At 42.5% G+C, this 21726-nt stretch overlaps 1 protein-coding gene across 9 annotated transcripts in view; it reads left to right on the forward strand.

Moving 5' to 3' along the window:
* The window catches only part of NRF1 (nuclear respiratory factor 1), a 90354-nt gene that overhangs the window by 14658 nt on the left and 53970 nt on the right, over positions 1-21726 (forward strand). For 8 of the 9 annotated variants that reach the window (XM_089527395.1, XM_089527399.1, XM_089527402.1 and 5 more), the window contains exons 2-5: positions 2888-3119; positions 7130-7244; positions 14367-14493; positions 15318-15458. In XM_089527395.1, coding sequence (XP_089383521.1) covers positions 2897-3119; positions 7130-7244; positions 14367-14493; positions 15318-15458 — 606 coding nt within the window. In that variant the 5' untranslated portion in view covers positions 2888-2896. The remainder of the gene's footprint in view (positions 1-2887; positions 3120-7129; positions 7245-14366; positions 14494-15317; positions 15459-21726) is intronic. The other variant, XM_089527396.1, reaches the window with a different exon arrangement.

Genomic DNA, 21726 nt, shown 5'->3' on the forward strand with positions numbered 1-21726 from the left:
TTCAGGAATAATTTTAACCTTCATTCTCTTTAACCAGAAAGGCAAAATTACCCTCACCCTGGTCTTCTGGTTGTCTAAAATACAGTGGTCCCTCCACATTCGCTGGGGTTAGGAGTGAAGGACCCCCATGAATGTGGAAAAACTACAAATAGGAAAAAAAACCCCACTATTCTTTTTACCTAAGAGAACACCTCTCTAGGAATCTCCAGGCCCTCCAGTGCAACCCTATGGTCAACATCTGCCAGAAGATAATCATAGAATCATGCTGGAGGACCTACAAATGCCTAGAGTAGTGTTTTTTCTAAGAACGTCTGTGCTGTCCAGCACAACTCTATGATGAACTTCTAGCAGAATTGTGCTGGAGGACTTAGAGATTCGCAGAAAGAACATATTAATCAAAACTGCAAATAATCAAATCTGCAAAATTCAAAGCCACAAATGTGAAAGGCCATCTGTACCACCACCCCAACCCTGAGGATGCTTGTACTTTAATTTAACTGCTGTGTTCAAGGCCCTGGAGGGTTAGACCTTTCATTCTGGGATCAGGAGGGAAGGGGACAGAGGCACAGGCAATCTGGCTTCTTCTCTGGGGACCTCAGACCACTCAAATACTTGCTGCTGTTTGTGAATTATGCTTACAGTGTTTGTGTGAGGAGCTGCTAAAGGACTCTGTGGAGGCCTTGCTTTGTGGTGTGGTAAAAAGAAACAATGCGGCCAGTATTTAAGCGTCTAAGTATTGGACTCCAGGAGACCAGGATTCGATTCCCTTCTAAACCTTGGAAGCACACCTGCTGAGCTTGGGCAAGTCACACTTTTAGCCTCCGAGGAAGACAGTTACAAACCTCTTCAGTATAAATCTAGCCAAGAAAACTCTGTGGTAGAGTCTCTATAAGCTGAAGTTGACTTAAAGCATGGCAACTACAATCTGTCTAGGAGCTCAGCTTCTTCACATGGTTGGTTGACTGATTGATTGATGATTGATTTATTGATTTTAGGGCCACTGTAGTGCTTTGAATGTTGAGCTAGGGCTCTGCGAGATCAGGGTTTGAATCGCCACTCAAACATGGGAACAAAGCCTGCTCTCTCGGCCTCAAAGGAAGGCAATGGCAAACCTCTGAAGAAATCTGGCCAAGACAAGCCTAGGGGAGGACTTGAGGGCACATAATTGTAGAAACATAAACAGCAAGATGTGCCAAGCTCTTCACTAGATTTATCTGCTCCATACGGCCAATTGACTGGATAGTCATTACAACAAAGGATAATTATGAAAGTTCAGCCTTAATTGTCTGTTGAGAAAATGCCAAGCAATTCCACTCTGCTATCTTGACATGCCACAAGGCTCACTGCTCAAAGCAGCTATTGCACTAATTAAGTTCCACTAATTAAGTTAAAAAGGCCCAAGCTGATTCCCATCCCATTCCATTCAAACTTTGTAACTATAATCTTATGTTGACACTTCTGTTGATGTTAAACATTCTTAATACACTGAGAAACACTGTCTCTCCCACAACTTTGGATTGAAGGTCATAGCAATATAACAAGCTCCAAAGATACCAAGCTGAGGCCTGAGTACTAAGCAGAGCTTGGAAAACATTGTTTTATTAGCCTGCAACTTCCACAATCCCCTAGCCAATGTGGCCATTGTTCAGAAATTAACAAACTCCTTTCTTTGGGGTATGACAAAAGGGAGGGGGGCTTTGTTTATTGAATACAGCATGACAACTTTTTAAAAAGCTATATGGGCATATTTATACACTTTGGAAAAGGCATGCAATTACCAAGAATGGTTGCACCAGCTATATATAACTAGGTGGTTCATCTTGGGAGCATAGAGAGAGTTGGAGCTTGTGAGGCTGGTAGCTTGACAACAGTGTAGTGGGTCTTCCAGAAAAAATGGAATCACAGAGTTGATAGAGACCAATCTCTCAGGAACACTTGCTAGGAACTAGTCATGTCTTCTCTTGATGTGGCCAAAGTACGACAGTCATCTTGGCATCTAGGAAGGGCAGTCCAGTCCAACTCCATTCTGCTATGCAGGAATACATAACTAAAACACTCCTGAGAGATTACCATCCAACCCTGCTTAAATACTTCCAAAAAATAGTCCACCACCCTCCAACCCTGTTTAAATACTGCCAGATCCATTCCAGACCACCACCACCCTACAAAAACGACTGTATTCTGAAAACAATAAAAAAGATGTCTAGAGCTTAACCGTTGCAGTCAAATTATAGGTCACCCAGTGCAAACCTGAGGCTTTGTTGTTAGTCCCAATTAAGACTAAACCCACTGAATGAATGGGATATATAAGCATATTAATTTACCATTCAATAAATGATTCAGTAGATCTACTCTAGTTGGGTCTTAACAACGAGATTCAGATCAGAAGCAGCTGCAAGTGACCCTTAAGCTCAGTCAGGCTGTGTTAGGTGGACAACTGCAGTGAGTCTTGGGGCCAATTTTCTGCTCCTGGGATTGTCTGGGCTGCACAGATTTCCCAGAACTCTTTGCCATTGCCTACCCTGGAGGAGGCTTCTGGGCTCTGGTAGTGGAAGTCCAAAACCTATGGAGAACTGTAAGTTCTAAATCTGTGCAATCTTGCTTGTCAGCTTCGCCAGTCCAATGACAACATAAGTTTGACAGTCTGTATTAGCCTCAGGGTTCCTATTTGTGTGTACACAAAGCTCTGACTTGATCAAGATTTGGTTTAAGGGACATGTTTGATACGTCCTGCTTTTACATTGAATAGAATTCATCCATTCAATGTTTCTTCTTGTAGATTCTGATCTAATCCTCACTGATATAATGGGATGGGGACTCTTACAGATGTTCATTCTTCCACCTGATTTCTCATCTCTTTGCCTGTATTTTTCCTTTCCTGTACCAGTAGTGATTCATGGAGGAGCACACGGTGACCCAGACGGAGCACATGGCTACTATCGAGGCCCACGCAGTGGCCCAGCAGGTGCAGCAGGTTCACGTGGCTACGTACACAGAGCACAGCATGCTCAGTGCAGACGAAGACTCGCCGTCTTCTCCTGAGGACACTTCCTATGATGACTCAGACATTCTCAACTCCACGGCCACCGATGAGGTGACTGCCCACCTGGCTGCTGCAGGTACATTTGACTCATGTGCTCTGTCATTCCCACATTCCCTAGGAGGTGCAAGTGTTCAATGAAGCTTTGAATAGTTTTTGTTTTACAGCAAGCTTCACTGGGCAATAGAAAGTTTCCCAGTCAAGGCCTCAAATCTTAGCAAACCCAACAAGGTTGAAATATATGTTTAATGTGCTTGCCAGAAGAAAATGCACATTAGAGTTGCATGAGTCCCATTGTGATCCAATGGGTGTGTTGCCCAATAAATTTTTCAGGACATAAATTCTCTAGACCTTAAATGGCTCATTGTAGCAGGAGACCAGTGGGGTTGAAACACCAGTGGGGTTGAAACACCAGTTATGAACACCCTTCCCCATTAGATGCCTCCCCTGATCTTTAAAGTCTATGCTAATATACACAACAAGTCTTAATACTGTAATTCTTGAGTGTTGCATAGTTAGGAGAGACTTTTCACTATACTATTTCTATTCCCATCAACCTTTATTAGGCATCTCAATAGACAATATACAACAAACAATACAATACAAATTAAACTAAAATAGTTTACATGAATACTTTAAAAATTTAAAAATTTATAAAAATTTTATCGTCCTTAAAATCATCTAACACTAAACTCTAACCATTAATTAATTTATGCCAGATTTTTGTTGCCTCCATTAGAAAATTGGCCATCAATCGTGTAATCTGTACATTACAGTCCTCCAATAAATGTACTAGAGTTATATCCGTTAAGCAGTCATTCATTTCCAATAGTTTCTTTAACAATTTCACTCTCAGTTTTTGATACAGCGGGCAAAGAAATATAATATGTTGAAGAGTATCTGGAGATAGTTCACATATACATATTCGATTTGCAAAAGGGATCCTCAAATATCTACCCCTGGTGACACAGGAAGGGTGAATATTCAGCCTTGTGAAGAGGAAAGCTTTCCTCGAAGCCTGAAGGGACAATGAATGAAAGTACTATACAAAGTTCAACTAGATTGTTTTCTGGGAAGCACTTGAAAAGTCTTTCCATGTTCCTCTGCACTCACCAGCTTCTTTGCTTGCTTCTTGGTTAAAGAGGTTGTCTGCTATAAAAGGGTGAAAAACCACGGGAAAACGTAGGGCCTCAAGTCCTGTTGATTGGAATTGCTTTGCGAGTACAGCCAACCCCCCCCCCCTTGCCATCTACGTGAGCTCAAGTCTGCGGATGGTACAGGCGGACTGTATTCCTTTAATATGTTGTATGCTGCCTTGGATCATGCTGGGAGAAAGGCAGAATATGAATTAAACAAACAAACAAATATCCAAAGGCCTGGACAGGTGGTTACAGCCCAAACAGGGGATGGGAATTGGACAGACTCACATACTTGTGAAGTTGCCCACTCCTGTTGTAGGCCATCCAGTTCAGTCCCCTGCTCCATGCAGGACATTGAGAGCTAGATCATGCCTAGCAGATACAGCTGTCCAACCTTTACTTGAAGATAATAATAATAAATAATAAAATTTTTATTTGTATACCGCCCTTCCTGTGATCAGGGCAGTGCACAGCAATTCAAAACAATACAATATATCAACACAGCAAATCAAAATAACAACAATACAAATACAATAAAACTGTTAAAACCAAGATCACCAATGAGAGTGAGCCCCAGCACCCCTCTAAGTAGTAAGGGCCTTTTCTATAAGAATTGTGTTTAACTACATGTGTTAGTTTTATTGGCCTGTTACAGAAAGCCAAAATAAAGCTGCTTCGAGTCACAGTGGAGGTATGGTGTTGCAATGATCCATGCGTCCTAAGAGTCCACAAGTCGCACCAAAGCCACGCTCCAGCCCTAAGGAGTGGAGCGTGGCTTTGGTGCGACTTGTGGACTCTTAGGACGCATGGATCATTGAAACACCATACCTCCACTGTGACTCGAAGCAGCTTTATTTTGGCTGTCTGTAACAGGCCATAGTTTTGGCCAGTTTAAAGTGTGTTTTGTTACCTGATACAGCTGCGGTGGAAAACCTTCTGGACTAAGAGGCAGCAAATCAGTTGATTAAAAATTACAGGCTACAAGAAACCAGTTCTTCTGAGATGCAGGAACATTTTCAATTGTATGCATGAACAAATAAGGCCAGCAACAAAACATTGCCATGTGGAGTGTTCCTTATTTCTTACTGGGGAGGCATGCTCTCTTCCAGAATATTCTATTCCATTCTCTCTACCTTTGGTTTTGTTTGTTTGTTTCCCTCCAAAAACCTTCACTACACTGTGGCTAGTGAACATGTTCATCCCTAACTGAGCTGTTCCTCCCACCTCAGGAAACCCCCTTCCCGGCCCTTAAAGTTTTAAAAAATAATTATTCAAACCATGAGACTCCTCCACACCTGCTGATGCCTCCATTTTGTGTCTGCATGGACCCCTTTGGGCTACAGTGAATGGATTCACTGCTAGTGTAATAGCAGCAAGTTCAAATGAATGTCTGCATCCTCTATACAACCCTAAAGGTTTGAATGGGGAACAACACAGGGTCCACTGCCTGTTCCTGCCCCATTTTCTACCATGTTGTGCCTGCACCCCCATCCTCGGTCTGACAAAATCTTTCTTTTATCTTGAAAATGCTATTTAAGGTCAAAACAAAGGGTAGATGTGAAATTTAAACGAATATATACATAAATTTACTCATTCCCTGTGCCCAAGGCTTCTGGAGGAATGATTATCTGTGGCCCATGGGCCACACAGTACCCACTCCTCCACTAAGGGCAGAAGGAATAATGTTTGTTTATTTAATTTATATCCCACTTTTCTCCCAGTCTGGAACTCAAGGATACATACAACAAATTAAAAACAAAAACAGCAAAACATCTACTTTGGAAAAATGAGTTCAGCTGGATGCGATGCTTGTCCCTCTTTAAAGAGATGCAGACAGCTTATGCAAGCACAACTGCTTTTTGCTTATGTAGGTCACAGCCTGACTATTCAAATTGCCCTAGAATTCTAGTCTGAAGAGCAGTTTATCTTTCCAAAGTTTACAACTTAATTTGAAAGTGAAAAGGGATACCCTTTTTAATTGTGCATTTTTCACTTGTCTCCTGAAACCACACATTTTAGCCAAATTGTAACCAGCAGATGGCAGTACAGTAACAACAAGCAAGTTTCCTGGGTTTCTTTCCGAATGTTATCAGCTAAAAATATTTTTTGTAGCTGCAAATTATTTCCTTCGCTTAGTGGTTATCAGAATGAATGTGAGGGGATGCTTGTGGAAGCAGATTGCCCACAAAAATCTAGAGTGAACATGCTATTGTGAATTTGGTACATAATTGCCTCAATCTTGCATGGCTCAGTGTAGCATAGTAATTCTGCAATGTAGCTAACTACATTGAGCCATTTATCCCCCTTCTGGACCTACCATAGATCCAGTGAATGTCCTCCACCACAGTCATCAGAGGTGGGGACAAGAGGCTAAGTACCGCAGAACTGTCTGGCTATGGCCCTGTAAACAAATGCAAAGTGATTACAGCACCCACTAAAGTTGGCTAGGATCCTCCAGAAGTGACAGTGGTTGATGAAATTTTGTGTCTGACTACAAAAATATAGCTAGATGCTTCTGAAATCTCCCTCTCTCACCAGACATAGGATGGCTGTGGGAAGGGTTCAACTGTCTACAGTAGATCCAGTAGAGGAGAGATTTTGTCACTGTGGAGGAAGAAAGGGAATAACAGTCTCAGTGGTGACCAAAAATAGACATGTGCAGGCTTAAGATTAACTTACACGTCTAATATGATGGCAGCCTCTTGGTTTAATTATAGTAAACTAGTGATCTATGTCATCTTGATTGGCTTATATTGGCCTTCCTCAGCATGGTGGCCTCTACATGTTTTGGACTACAAGTCCTATCTGCTGTAACAATGCTTAGATGGCAGGAGTTGTAGCACAGCACAGCTTAGCTCAGCTCAAGAACACCAAGTTAAAGAAGGCTGTCTTAGTGGTTTCCTGAGTACCTATATGCCTGAATATTCATAAACCAATCTTTTGTTCATAGGCCCAGTGGGGATGGCTGCAGCAGCAGCTGTGGCGACAGGTAAAAAAAGGAAACGTCCTCACGTCTTTGAGTCCAACCCTTCCATCCGCAAGAGGCAGCAGACACGGTTGTTACGGTAGGAGTCTAGAAATGCATGAAGCTGTCTTATACTCTTGAACCCTTGGTTGTTCCAAACCAGCATTATCTGCTGGATTTAGGCAACAGTGCAGAGTCTTTCCTTTCATGTTTTACCAGGGATTTTAAAATTGCAAATGACAGGGATTGTACCTGAAATCCTATGTGTGCAAAGTGGGGGACCTGACCCTTCAAATCATGATGCTTGCCCACCATGGGCTTTATTCTGCTACATACCCCAGAAGCCTCATGGTTGAGCCATTGAGTGAGCTTTCTGGAAAACACACCCCAGCCTGCCCGTGGTGATTGGATGTGGATTTGAAATTGGTAGTAGCTAATCTTCAATGACCAAAGCAAATTGAAAGTTTGGAAAAGTTCCTTTTTTTGGACTGTAACTCCTTGAATCCCCCGATCAGGATTCAGGGAGTCATATGCCCTATGAGGAATGATTTAGGAAGCTGGGGATGTTTAGCCTGGAGAAGAGAAGCTTAAGAGGTGACATGATAGCCCTGTTTAAATATTTGAATGGATGTCATATTGAGGAGGGAGCAAGCTTGTTTTCTGCTGCTCCAGAGAACAGGACCCATAACAATGGATGCAAGCTACAGGAAAAGAGATTCCAGCTCAACATTAGGAGGAACTTCCTGACACTAAGGGCTGTTTGACAGTGGAACACACTCCCTCGGAGTGTAGTGGAGTCTCCTTCCTTAGTGGTCTTTAAACAGAGGCTGGATAGCCATCTGTCGGGGATGCTTTGAATGAGAGTTCCTGTATGGCAGGGGGTTGGACTGGATGACCCTTGTGGTCTCTTCCAACTCTATGATTCTATATTCAAAAAAAGACTCCAAATCCTTTTTCCAGACTCCATAATCAGGGGAAAGTAAAACAGTTCAATGAGTTTATTTAGGCTCATGAGAAACTAGAGCAGTGGACCAATGTCGGTCTTTGAACCGTTGGCTGGTGATCCTAGGCAGGTTTTCAAGAAAGAGAGAAAGAATTATCAATGTACATAGGTATGGTGCTGGTCCCTGGCACACTGGGGAAAAACATTGCTGCCCTCCCCCCGCAAAAAAATCTAAGGGGATCTAGGGGTCTTAGTAGAGTTCAAGCCAAACATTAGTACAATTCTTGGCTGCATCAACAAGAGCATAGTGTCCAGATGAAGGGAAGTAGTAGTGCTACTCTATTCTGCTCACCTGGAATACTGTGTCCAGTCTTGGGTACCACACTCCAAGAAGGATATTTACATATTGGGATGCGTCCAATTCTGGGCATCACAGTTCAGGAAGGATCAAGAAGCTGGAACATGTCCATAGAAGGGCAATCAAGATAATTGAAAATTTGGAAACCAAGCCATATGAGGAATTACTTGGGGGGCTGAGTATGGGGCGGTACACACTGGCCTTGAAACACCGCCCCTCTTTGCTGCGCAGCATTACCACAGCAACCAAATGGCGAGGCACTGCTGTGCAGCAAAAAAGGAGCCATCTAGAGCAGCTACTTTTTGTGGCATCATAAGAACTGCGACACCGCTTCCTGGAGAAGACATGTGGGCACCCAGGTGCTCACACCTCATCAACCTGCCCCCTGTGTGGGCGGTGCCGCTCAATAGTGGCACCGCCCTCACATAGTAGGGGTTGGGACCATGCGGTTGGTGCGCGGTCCTGAACCCTACTATCGCCGGTAGGACACCGCTTCCTGGTGGTGTGTACTGGGCCTATGTTTAGTTTGGAAAAGAAGACCGAAATGATGAAATGATAGCCATCTTTAAATATCTGGAGGGATGTCAAGTAGGAGTTGTATATTCCTACATAGCAGAGAGGTGGACCAGATGACCCTTATGGTCCCTTCCAACTAAGATTCTATGATCTTATATCAGATTGTTTGAGAAGCACTGGTCCAGGGAATCCTATCAACGTATCTCTCAAACATGAGCTTCAAAAGTGAGGACTTGTTTGTGGTATTAGACTTATCTTTTCACTCTCTCTAGGGCTCAAAGGTTCTTTCTCCCCCGAGGAGGCTAAAATTGGAGATCTAAGCAAGCAAGATTGCCATTTTTAAATGCTGAAATGATAAAATAAGTTGAGGGCACACATAGGTAATTACTTCCACTTTTCAAGAATAGGAGCAGCTTGAAAATGTATGAGACTACATGTGGTCTCCCCAGAATGTTTTTTTTTTTTTAAAAAAAAGGAAGCATGACACATCATACAATAATAAATGAGAGATTACTTTCCAGCATATCTCTGTTGGATGTTCAGGCCACGTACTTAAGATCTAACTCTCTCTGATTTGAGAATAATAGCCCTTGATGCTGCTAGGGGATTATAGCACTAGCGAATTCTTTCCTTGCCTTACCTGGAAATCCTTAGTATTATTCCATAGTGGTCTCATGTCCAAATACTAAACAGGCCAAGCCCTTCTTCCTGCAAGAAATCAGGTGAAATGATGTGTGTTGAACCCTCAATAAACCTCATTTCACCTGATTTCTTGCATGAAGAAGGGCTTGGCCTGTTTGGTGGCTTGACATGATCCTCTGTGTGATGCTTGGTGCTTACGTATTACTTGGAAATGAATGAGTGCCTCTCTTGGAAGGTATTTCTCACTTTAGAAGAACAAAGTTAAGTGCAAGTCAGGAGTGTTTTCTGTTCCCATAGAGCTATTCTTCCTCAAGGGATGCTGATGCAACCATCAGCCAAACAAACACATCTTCCTCGCTCTGCTGGCGCAACCTGTTGCTGTGTCTTGCTTAGTGCCAGTGGAATAATTCTAGCAGTGCCTTTGCGCAGGTTTCCAGTCCCAGAGTTTTGTGCCACACTCCTTGAATTCATGCAGTGTGTGGCATGCTGCCTATTAATACTCTAATTGACAGGTTATGTTCTTGGGCACTGTGTGAATGCCTTTTCAAAGAAGTTCCAGTTTTGTTCTTGATTTCATCAGCTAGTACATGACAAAAATGTTCTCCTTGGAGGATGATGTCAAATTTCTTTCTCAAGAGGAGGGATCAGATCCAGAGCAACAGTTCAGGTTGTCTATCTGTAGAGAATGTGCTACAAATTGTCTCCTGATTGTGGGTCCCATCCCACTCATAATGTTGAGTGGCATGCAATGTCTTAGCATGATTGTGACCATCATTACAGCTAGGGTTATGAAAAATAGGAAGAGTTAGTAGAGGCACTTTAGATATTTTAATAAGGAAACTGGTGTCATGTAGTGGTTTGAGTTTTGGATTGGGACTCCAGGAGACCAGTGCTTAGCCATGGAGACTCCCTATGTGACCCTGGGCAAATCCCACTCTCTCAGCCTCAGAGGAAGGCAATGGTAAACCTTTCCTGAAGAACATAAGCCAAGAAAACCCTAGAATAAAATGGCCCTAACTCAGAATTGACACAGTAGACACACAACAACAATGAAGTAATATTTAGCTGTATGTTTTACTTTTGTATAATAAATTATTTTTGTATTGCTCACCAGTTTCCTTTGGAAGTATACCGTTGGTTTAGTTTACACCCATGGTGTCTGTGAGCCAACATGGTGTAGTGGTTTGAACTTTGGACTACGACTCTGGAGACCAGGGTTCAAATCCTGGCTTAGCCATGTAAACCCACTGGGCAAGTCACACTCTCTCAGCCTCAGAGGATGGCAATGGCAACCCCCCCCTCTGAGAAACCTGCCAAGAAGACCCTGTGATTGATAGGTTCGACTTAGGGTCACCATAAGTTGGAAAAGACTTGAAGGCACACAACAACAACAGCAACAAGGTCTGTGGTGGCAGCTGTGGTTCAAGGGTAATGGTGGTGCCCAGTGGTGAGTACACTCACACTGAGAGCCCCAGAAAAGAGCAATAACAGTTAATGCATCTTTTTGAGGCCTGACTGGTGCATGCCCACAGGTTGCAGAAGATGAAAGGCCTCTCCTGCAGGTGGTTGTAAAATGAATGATAATATACACAAACACAGAGTACTGTTCCATTGTAGAACTGGCTTTATGCCCCTGGCTAGGAATTCCCTTCCCATTGATGGAAGCAAAAGAAGGTTATTGGGTGGGCCACACCTCAAGCTTGTGAGGGCCTGGGCTAATTTGTACATGCAAACCTGTACAAGTTGCTGCTTTAATGATTTCCATCCTGCTTTGCATACATATAATATGAGCTGGCCATTTCCTATGGATGCACGTTGCCATTCTTTGTTCCTATGTGGGCTTAAAATCATTGTATCCTCTCTGCTATTGTCAGAGAGCAACTGCTAAACAAAAAAAAACCATTTGTGTTCCCAGTTGAAGTCCTACTGAAGATCGCCAGCAACTACTTGCAGGCTGAGAAGCTTTTGAATACAGTTGGCCCTCCGTTTTTGTGGGGCATCTGTTCTGGACCTCCCCCCTCGCGAAAATAGAGACTCATGTGTATTCAAGCCCCATAGGCTTGAATGGGGTGAATGCCACAGGGGCGTGCCCCATTAAAAATAACAGAGTTCGCTCCTCCATGAGTATTCAAGACCGTGGACATCAAGTCCATGAGAAAGGAGGGGCGACTGTAATTCCTTTTTCTTTTTCCATAATATGATCAAATCTAAGTTGCTCTCTCTGGTTTGTGGGATTAACAGTTCCCTGTAGAAAGAGAAAGACATATGACTTGTTCCTGTTAAGAGTTATATAGAATTGAAGTTTCGCCGTGATTCATTGAAATTGTCTGTTCACTCCTTGCAAGGGACTAGGCCAAACATATTATGTCCATTTTACAGATGAGGGAACTGAGGCTGAGAGAAATCTCCTGTGCTAAGGAAACTATGAGAGTTCATGACAGAGGCAAGATTTGTACTGAGAGCTGCTTGCATCACAAGAAGTGACTTCTTTGGATGACAACTCCCAGAATCCTCCAGCCTACAATGCCAATGGCCATACTGGCTGGGCAATTCTGGGAGTTGTAGTTCAAAAAAATCACTTCTTTAAGCTCTAGTTCAGCAGCTGTGCTACATTAACACTCTTTACCTGAGGTCCTAATTGGGAAAGTACCTGAAGGATTCTTTGCTCGTATAGAGATAGGTGCCTTTTGCAAGTTAACAATCCTGATTATAGACACCAGCCTTTTTGGGGTGGGTCAAAGACTGCTTGATCCTTTAGTCACCTCTTTGATCAGGGCTGTTAGGGTTTTCTCTTGCCCACCCCGACCTCTGAAAGGAGCCTACATGACTTCTTTCCCTCCCAGTCCACCCTTCCGTTTTATCCCTTGAACATCCCTATGAGGTTCCTTAGGCTGAGGGATAATGAATTGTCCCTAGTCACCCTCTAAGTTTTGTGACGGAGTGGATATTTGGAGCTGCCTCTCTCTTTCCTTCCAGCCAACTGCACCCTTTTCTCCTTTTCCATAATATGATGGATGACAAATGGATGGCATGCTATCCAGGAGAGCAGTATCAATGAGTGTATTCACACCACCCTTGCTGCATTTCAGAGTAAGGGGGTAGGATATACAGACAAAGCTGTGTTAATCTGGAAAATCAGTATGCAAGGGGATCTTGCAGCACCTTTCAAAAGAAGTTGTAGCATGAGCCTTTGTAGACTTTATAGAGTATTCACTTACAGTCAGCCCTCCTCATTTGTTGCTTTGACTTTTGCTGCTTTGAGTATCCACAAATTTGATTAATATGTTCTCTCTACAAATCTCTAGGTGCTCCAGTGTGACTGTATGGTCAACATCTGCCACGCTGGAGGGCCTAGAGATTCCTAGAGAGAATGCTTCTCTAGGCACATGTAGGTCTTTCCCTTGGAGGACCTACATGTGCCTAGAGAAGCATTCTCTCTAGGAATCTCTAGGCCAGTGATGGTGAACCTATGGCAGAGAGACATATGACAGATGTTGACCACAGAATAGAAGAAGACCTAGAAATTCCTAGAGCAATTTTCCCACTTTCACAGGAGTCCTGTGCCCCTAACCCCAGTGAACATGGAGGGTCCACTGTAGTCTATAAAGGTCCTTCTTGGAAATCAGTTCATGCATCTGAGGAAGTCTATGAAAGCTCATGCTACAACTTCTTTCATACAGTTAGACTGAAAGGTGCAGCAAGATCCCTTTGTATATTGGAGGCAAGGGAACGTGATAATTTTGATCAAAAGAGAAAAAAGTGCAATCTTATCTGTATGCCAAACTGCCTCTAGGGGGTGTTTGCGGACCGATACCATTCAGGGTGTTCATTCCTTTGTTATATCATTGCTTTGTTAGCAGACATTTGGGATCAAGGAAAAACCACTTGAAAACAGAGGCTACGGGTTTATAAGGCAGTAAGCTTGTAAAAATCGTTCTTCTGCCCCCTGAAAGTTGGGTTGGTAGGCCAGCAAAATTTTATTTGTTCTATGGTGTTTGTCTGCTTCATTCTGTGAGTTATCAGATCAATTTTGAATCTTTTCTTTTGGAAGGAAGGTTTCAAGTTGGTGCGGTCTGCCAGCAGGCAGCTTCCACTTTTAGACAGCTACATGACCTTTCTAGATTTTGTGGCACATGGGCAAGAGGTTTGATTTACAATAATTCAAGACTAAACATTGGCACTTTGGAGAGCCAATTTCCTATCTATTCACAGTCAGTGTGGTTATAGTCCCAGTCAGTTTGGACGTAGGTTGGAGGCCTGGGATACTGGAGTCAAATCATCCCTCTTAGAATAGAATGAAGATTAAAGAAGTGGTGAGATGGATGCACCTCTTTGTGTTTGCAGGTGGTAACTGTATAGTCCATATACAAAACAGTCTTTCCTAACTTGAGGCAGCCTAATTCTATTCTTAAAAACCCACTTTACAATGAGAAACACTTCAGTATTTAATTGTATAAGAGATTGCTTCTCAAGCCATATGATGTGGCACACCGCCAACTGCCCCTCACCCCACCCCCCGGTATGCCAGGAAATGTTAGCATATTCGTGCCATACTACTGGCCTAGGTTTTTTTTTGAAACTATGCATATTCATATTGGCATAATTTCCCGGAAACTCACCTGGACTGGCAGCCGCCATTTTGCATACCATTATGGTGTATGAAACACTGTTAGGAAAAGTCAGACATTGGTCTTGGCTTTCTTGTAATGAGCTGCTGTTATCATTTTTTAAAATGATAATTTTCTGTTTCCTTTTGCCCCCAGGAAGTTGCGTGCCACGCTGGATGAATACACCACCCGTGTCGGACAGCAGGCCATCGTTCTGTGCATCTCCCCCTCCAAGCCCAACCCTGTCTTTAAAGTATTTGGTGCAGCACCACTAGAGAATGTGGTAAGGTGTTTGTGATGAGCTTGCTGTAACCGTATCCCACCCCAGCCTGGACTTGGAACTGTTGTGTCTGAAATTGCAAAAGGATGATGACATACATTCAGATGACACCAAAACTAAGACCACAGTTAGATTTTGGGCTTGATGCATCATTGTCTTTGAGTATCTCCTAAACAAACACTTCAGATTTCTATATTTTATGGCTTAGAATGCTCATTTTCAAACCAATTTTTATCAAACAGTTTTTAGATATAGGTTGATGTCCTGAATGTTTTTGTATTTTTTAAAATATCTGCCTACTTATCTATCTATCATTCTACCTATCTTTTAAAGAGTTATGGTTGCTAGCACTCATACATTTATTTCATTCAAATTGTAGTCCTGACCCTGACAATGCTGGGTGAATTTCCTAGTTTAAAAAGAAAAAGAAATATGGTATAATTAAGAGCTCCATAGGGGCTGATACCACCAATACACTGGTATACCAGTGCACCAGGATGCAGAAGATTGAGGTGGACTGACTTGTGGTGATTCCAGCCTGTTTTGAAAAAGCCGTCTGATAAATCTAGAGTCCTCCCATGTTTCCAAACTTCTCTAGAAAACCTTGATGTGCTCCTCTTGCTCGCATTGCCTATGCTTTCATCATCTCATTTGATGGCGCTTCTAGTGTCAGGGCTTTGGGGCCAGTGGGTATTTTTATCTGCCAGCTGTGGTGTTGTTTGCTTGTTCTGCTCAGTGGATCAACCCCCCCCCCAACAGTTCCTTAGCATCTCTTCTCTCCTGTTGCTCTGTGCCTTGTTTACCTGAGCCTTTCTGATTCCCCACAGGTGCGTAAGTACAAGAGCATGATCCTGGAAGACCTAGAGTCAGCATTATTGGAACATGCACCTGCGCCGCAAGAGGTTAACTCTGAGTTGCCACCTCTAACCATCGACGGGATTCCGGTCTCTGTAGACAAGATGACCCAAGTAAGCAGAGAGAAAAGGTGGAAGCTTTGGGGCAGGGAGACAGCAAAGAGGAGCCTTCAGGGTGTCTCTGGCCTGTTGATTATTCCAGTGCAGAATCTTTGTCTTATTTAAACAAGTCCTTGGAGAGACATTTAATTCTTTTTCTCTAGGAGGAATCATTGCAACTTTGCTAAGTGATTCTAAGAAAGATGTTCCTATGGTTGCTTCCTTTTCCACAAAGTGTGGGAGAATAACCTGTGATGATTTTAATACTGAATATCTTAACTGGCTTTACTGAATAGTGCGGCCTGTTTTTATCAGGGCCTCTACCCTATATACCCTGCTGTAGCGTGAGCAGTGCATCTGAAAAACTATCTGCTCAGGAAGCCCATGAAGGCAATGCAGTGGCAGAGTTCAAAATGTCTAAATTGGAAACCCCAGCTATAATTCTTACCATTTGTAGTGACAGAATCAAAAATGTCATCATTAGGAAGAGTTTTACTGGAGCCCCTGGGGATGCTATGCTATACCTGTTCCATACTCCTGGTGCAGTTGCCCACCCCGATCTAGCATAGCTTCCGCAGGGGCTCCAGTAAAACTCTTCCTGGTGTATGTGATTCTGGCTGAATGTGTTAATGGGATCTGACCATTTATGTGGTGAAAGCCTGAAAGGGAACTGTGACAGGTCTGAAAACCAGTTTTTGACCTTGGGACCCATCATTGAATACCAAAAACAAAACTCTGGGACTGAGTGGAAGCCCACTTTTGGCTTCGAAAAACAGAGGTATTTGGCCTTCAGTTTTTTTTAGACTTCCCCTCCCCCTTCCAGCATGCACCCCTTTTTTCAGCTGGAAGTAATCTAGAAGCAAACTTCCAGGTCTCTTTCTCTTGGAAAAAGAAGTCTTCCCCTGGATCTAAAATGATCCATAGAAGACCAAATTGGTGACATTGTCCCTTTTCCTACCTGGGGCTGTTGGGAGGCTTTTGGGGACAAATACCTGTATTTTTTGTGGTTGGTGCAGCCCCCCATGTTCACATAAAGGGCCAGTGTGCCCCAACCCCCCTCATATTTGCTTATCCTCATATATATGTTTTGAGCATATGCTCCATTTGTAAAGAGCAGCGAGAGAGTATAAACAGAGTTGTACAAAAGACCATGGGGGAATCAGAGGAGCAAAGCATTGTGGGAGGGACACATTGAGGCCATCTTTGTGAAGAATTCTAAAGGACAAGAAAGAGTAGATTGGGAGAGGAAATGGATCATGATTTTAGGTGGAATTCTTCCTGGACAGTTTTTCTAGTCTTGTTTGCCACTGAAGGGAAGTTGCTCCCCTGATGGCACAGGATTTCTGCTGTAGAGTATAGACTGAGATGGTGTCCAGAAGACATGATGCAACGGGTCACAGCAGCGCAAGCTATGTTTTCAGCACCAGGGGAGTTATTTGCCTTTTATAGATGATAACTGGCTCAGTTGTGATGTGTGCATGAATCCCTTTCCTCCTTCCTTCCTCCCATGCCAATAAGTAGAGGCACACTGTTTTTTGTTTTTCTTAAATGTACAATAGGATCTTGCTCACTGATAGTGAGCAAGCCAGGTTTCATGTGGTCTAGGCTCATGACATACCAGTAATTTTTGAAGGATGCATGCTTTTCGACAGTAGAACAGACTGTTCTGGAAGCTGGTGGATTCTCCTTCGTTGGAGATTTTTAAACTGATGTTGGATGGCCATTTCACAGGAGTGCTTTAGCTGTGTATTCTGGCATTGTAGGGCATTTGATGTCTCTGGAGGTTCCTTCCAACTCTGTGATTCTATGATTCTGTCTTTCCCTTATGAATCAGGAGAGTCCGTTTGGTTAATTATACACCCTCATACACACCAGCTTTTATTTCATTTTCTGTTCTGTTGTTTATGTCATGCCTTTCTCTTGGTATTTCTCTGGTACACGGTCCCTAAAAATATAGACATGAGCAAAAATGCATTTGGCTAAGTTTTAAAACCAGTTGCCAAGGAACAAAGCTTCAAGTTGTGTTAATGTTGATGAGCTTGTATTAGATTAAACTATGAATATATTGTGTTACTACTTAGACCCATTGAATCAGTTGTTAAGTGGTGGGTCAAAACGTAAGTAAACTCAATTGGTTCAGTGGCTCTACTCTAGGTGGGACTATTGCAAGGGTAGTAGGGTTTTAGAACTTCAGACTACATCAGCAAGTAAATTCCCAGAGGCAGAACACAGCTTCCCATGTAATGGTGAATTTCCTTACCATGATGGATGGATGTGTGTGTCGCACTGTGTCTGTGAGGCCCTGGGAGCTATGAAACCTATCCTCAGTGGGGCTTTGGACAACAATGGAAGAGCAGGTGAAACTGAGACTGGAGGTGCCTTTGGGCCATTCTCACACTCAAGTGTCTGCGCATGACTAGCTGTCTTTGGCTCAGGCTTTTGGATGCAAGAGAATCTGAGGAGATGACAGTAGCTCTTCCTGTGAGGCTGATAATGAGAGGGGCTGGAGCAGAGTGAGACATTTGATGGTCTCCCCAGTGATAAGTTCGCCTTAGGGTGGCATAAGTAAAATATGACTTGAAGGCACATAGTAACAACAACAAACAATGGGGCTCTAGGATGCTGTGGGGACTGGGGTATTTTCTTGTTTCTCATGTTTTGGTGGGATTTCTTTGTGGGTTTGTGGCAAAAATTACCTGAAAATCACACCATTTTTAAAGAAAAATAAACTTTGATGAGGAGTAGGGTGGCTCTAGGGTCCACCTGCAGCCCAGGGGCCGCATCATGCTCACCTCTGACTTAGAATCTAGGACTGGAAAGGAGGCCTGGAAAAATAATTCTTAATTGTGTGTTTAAGAGAGGAAGATGCAGTTGGTAATTTCATGGATGAAAAATTGCCAGGATTCAAAGGAAGCCATTTCTTCCTGTTGCAACAGGACTTGCAGGTTAAATTTGACAGCAAGTCTTAATACAGCAGTTTCCTTTCAGTGGTATCCTTTCACACACAAGCTGTTTTGAACTCTAGTGTGTTCACCAGAATTCCTTTGGTGAAATATCTCAAATGAGAATCTGACAACGCATAGAAAATTAGATTTCTTCAAACCACAGCTGCTGCTGCTGCTACTACTACTACTACTATTATTAATAACAATAATATTTATTTCTTACCCACATTTCCCCATGGATTGAGACAAGGAAAAACAACAAATAAACAATGTACAACATCAATTAAAACACATTCATTAAAACAAGCAACAGTTTAAAAGGACAAATAAGACATACAAATTCTAAAACAATCTACATTTAAAATTCATCATTTAAAAATCATCTGGATAAGCCTGCCAGAAGAGACTGGTCTTCAACTGGATGGAGATATAAACAGCTCTGAAGCAGCCACCAAACACCTGATGGTCTCGTGAGCCATGGCCCGCTTCCTTACATGACACTCCCTTAACCCAGCCGCATGTCTTGCAAGCTTGGCCTCTCGTTCAGCAAAACGCAAACATCCTTTTAGAATAAAAGCATGTAAATTAAACATACTCACTTCAAAGAAGCATTTGAATAGCTTTTAGTGACCAACATGATTTGAATCTCCCTTTTTGTGTTTTTATGGCATACATTGTAAACAGATCTTAGCTTTTACATGTCTGGTAGATGTGGCTGGATCCTTCCACAGGCCTGATTAAATGCGCACCTTTCCACATACATGCGCCATCTGTCATTTTGTTGCCCTTGATTGCTTTTTTAGAAAGTAATCTGTGCTGTCAATCTTGTGAAATTATTTATGCCCAGTCACTAGGTGATTCTATAGCTCTCTTTGCATAGCTTCTGTGTTTACCCTTGAGACAAGCAAAACATCCCTTGGGCTGCTCTGGACCCCACAACAAACTCCAACTCCCATAATTCCATAGCCTTGAGTCAGGGCACTTAAAGTGGGGCCAAGCTGGGTTATTTCTCCAGTGTGGATGCAGCCTAGAAAAACAGCTCATCCTTTATCTCATGTCTATGGTTGGGTGGGACAGAGCCTGGAAAAGCTTCTGTTTTTGACTTTTTTGTTTATTTGAGGGGCATATCTTGGTGTTGTTCTCCTAAAAGGTTACTTTCTAAAGCTCAGGGCTAGGCTGGTTCTGAGGCTGCAGTTACTTTTATACAGCCACTAAAGAAAGACATAATTCCTATGCGAGGATCTTCAATATACAAATGAATGATGCCAAGTAAAATGGCACCTCTGATAACAGACAGTGTCAGTTGTTGTGTGCCTTCAAGTTGTTTCTCATTTATGGCGACCCTAAGGCAAACCTCTTGTGGGGTTTTCTTGGCAAGATTTGTTCAAAGGGGGTTTGTCTTTGTCTCCCATTGAAGCTGAGAGATGTGACTTGTGGGTTTCCATGGCCAGGCAAGAGATTCAAAGAGAAAGGCTAGACCTGCCCTTTTTCTTTAAGTGGTGACCTGAGGTTCAGAAATCAGGTTACTACTGTTGTAAAAAGTAGGGCCACTTTTTATGGTTTGCAGTTCAAGCAGTTATTAAGGCACAGTAAACTTCCAGTGTGGTACAATTGTTTGAGCATTGGATTACAGTTCTGGAAATCAGGGTTCGATTCTCGGCATAAAACCCACGGGGTGACCTTGGGCAAGTCACATGCTCTCAGCCTCAGGGAAAGACAATGACAAACCTCTGGATAAATCCTTCCAAGAAAACTCCATGGTTCACCTTAGCTTTTGCCATAAGTCAGAAACAACATGAAGGCACACAAAAACAAAGCATCATGAACTAGGCCACATTATCTGCTGGGAAAGCCCCTGACTCTGAATGGTTTCCCATTTGCATTTGCTGAGTCCTTATTTTGCTATTCTTCAGGACTGGTAGCCAAATTTTGTTCACTTTAAGGGTTTCTTCTTTCCGGTTAAAATTGTCCAGGTGTTTGTGGATTTCAATGGCTTCCCTGTGCATCCTGACAGGGCAGTGGTTGGCATGGTCCAGAACTTCAGTGTTTTCAAACAGTATTTCATGCCCAGCCTGCATTCTCAGGCTCACACAGTATATATAGATCCATTTTTTTCCAGGCAAGCATTCTCTGAAGATCTCAGCCATAGATGCTGGTGAAATGTCAGGAAGAAACTCTTCCAGAACATGGCCACATAGCCCGAAAAACCCACAAAAAAACTATAGATGCCGGCCATGAAAGCCTTTGACTTAAATTCACAAGCTTAATACAAACAAGTAATTGTTATCTAGTATCTAGTATAATAGATAAGAAAAAAGAAAGATACAGAACAAAGAAAAGAAACTTCCTCCATCCAAGAGAATCCTAGAATATCTTTATGCTTCCTAAATAATGTCACACGTAACTCAATAATTAATTACAAAAATCAAAGATCCTCACTTAAGTCACTTAAATCTGTTCTTAAATATTAATACTTGTAATAAATTGATCCTATAAATTTACTAACTACTTTAACTTATCTAAACATATTTAGTCAGTCTTTAAATCCCCAACACATGATTTCTCCGTATTCATTGCTTATATATCTTATCAGGAGGGCGACTAAAATGGTGAAAGGTCTGGAAACCTTGCCCTATGAGGAACGACTCAGGGAGTTGGGGATGTTTAGCCTGGAGAAGAGAAGGTTAAGAGGTGATATGATAACCCTGTTTAAATATTTGAGGGAATGTCATACTGAGGAGGGAGCAAGCTTGTTTTCTGCTGCTCCAGAAACTAGGACCCATAACAATGGATGCAAGCTACAGGAAAAGAAGATTCCACCTCAACATTAGGAGGAACTTCCTGAGAGTAAGGGCTGTTCAACAGTGGAACACACTCCTTCCTCGGAGTGTAGTGGAGTCTCCTTCCTTGGAGGTCTTTAAACAGAGGCTAGATGGCCATCTGCTGGGGATGCTTTGATTTGGATTTCCTGCATGGCAGAATGGGGTTGGACTGGACGGCCTATGCGGTCTCTTCCAACTCTGTGATTCTATGATTCTGTGATTCTATGCTCTGTTCCCAGCTTTGTACAAAAAGGTCCATTTTATTAACCTTCAAAAGACATGTCAGTTTATCTAAATTAGACAATTCTAATAATTTTATGAACCAGTCTTGCAGTGTTGGGATAGAGGGGTTTTTCCACGTTTTAGCATATTGCAGCTATTATCATATAAAATAACAGTATTTCTTTTGATTTATTTATATTTGTATCATTTTCTGTCATGGATAATAAGTACAATTCTGGGGTCATATTTAATTTTACATTCAATTTTTTTTTCCAATCTCTACATGTATTAATC

The sequence above is a fragment of the Sceloporus occidentalis genome, unplaced genomic scaffold, assembly GCF_023333645.1.
Source record: "Sceloporus occidentalis isolate IW3139 unplaced genomic scaffold, rSceOcc1.0.p SCAF_5, whole genome shotgun sequence".
NCBI lineage: Eukaryota > Metazoa > Chordata > Lepidosauria > Squamata > Phrynosomatidae > Sceloporus > Sceloporus occidentalis.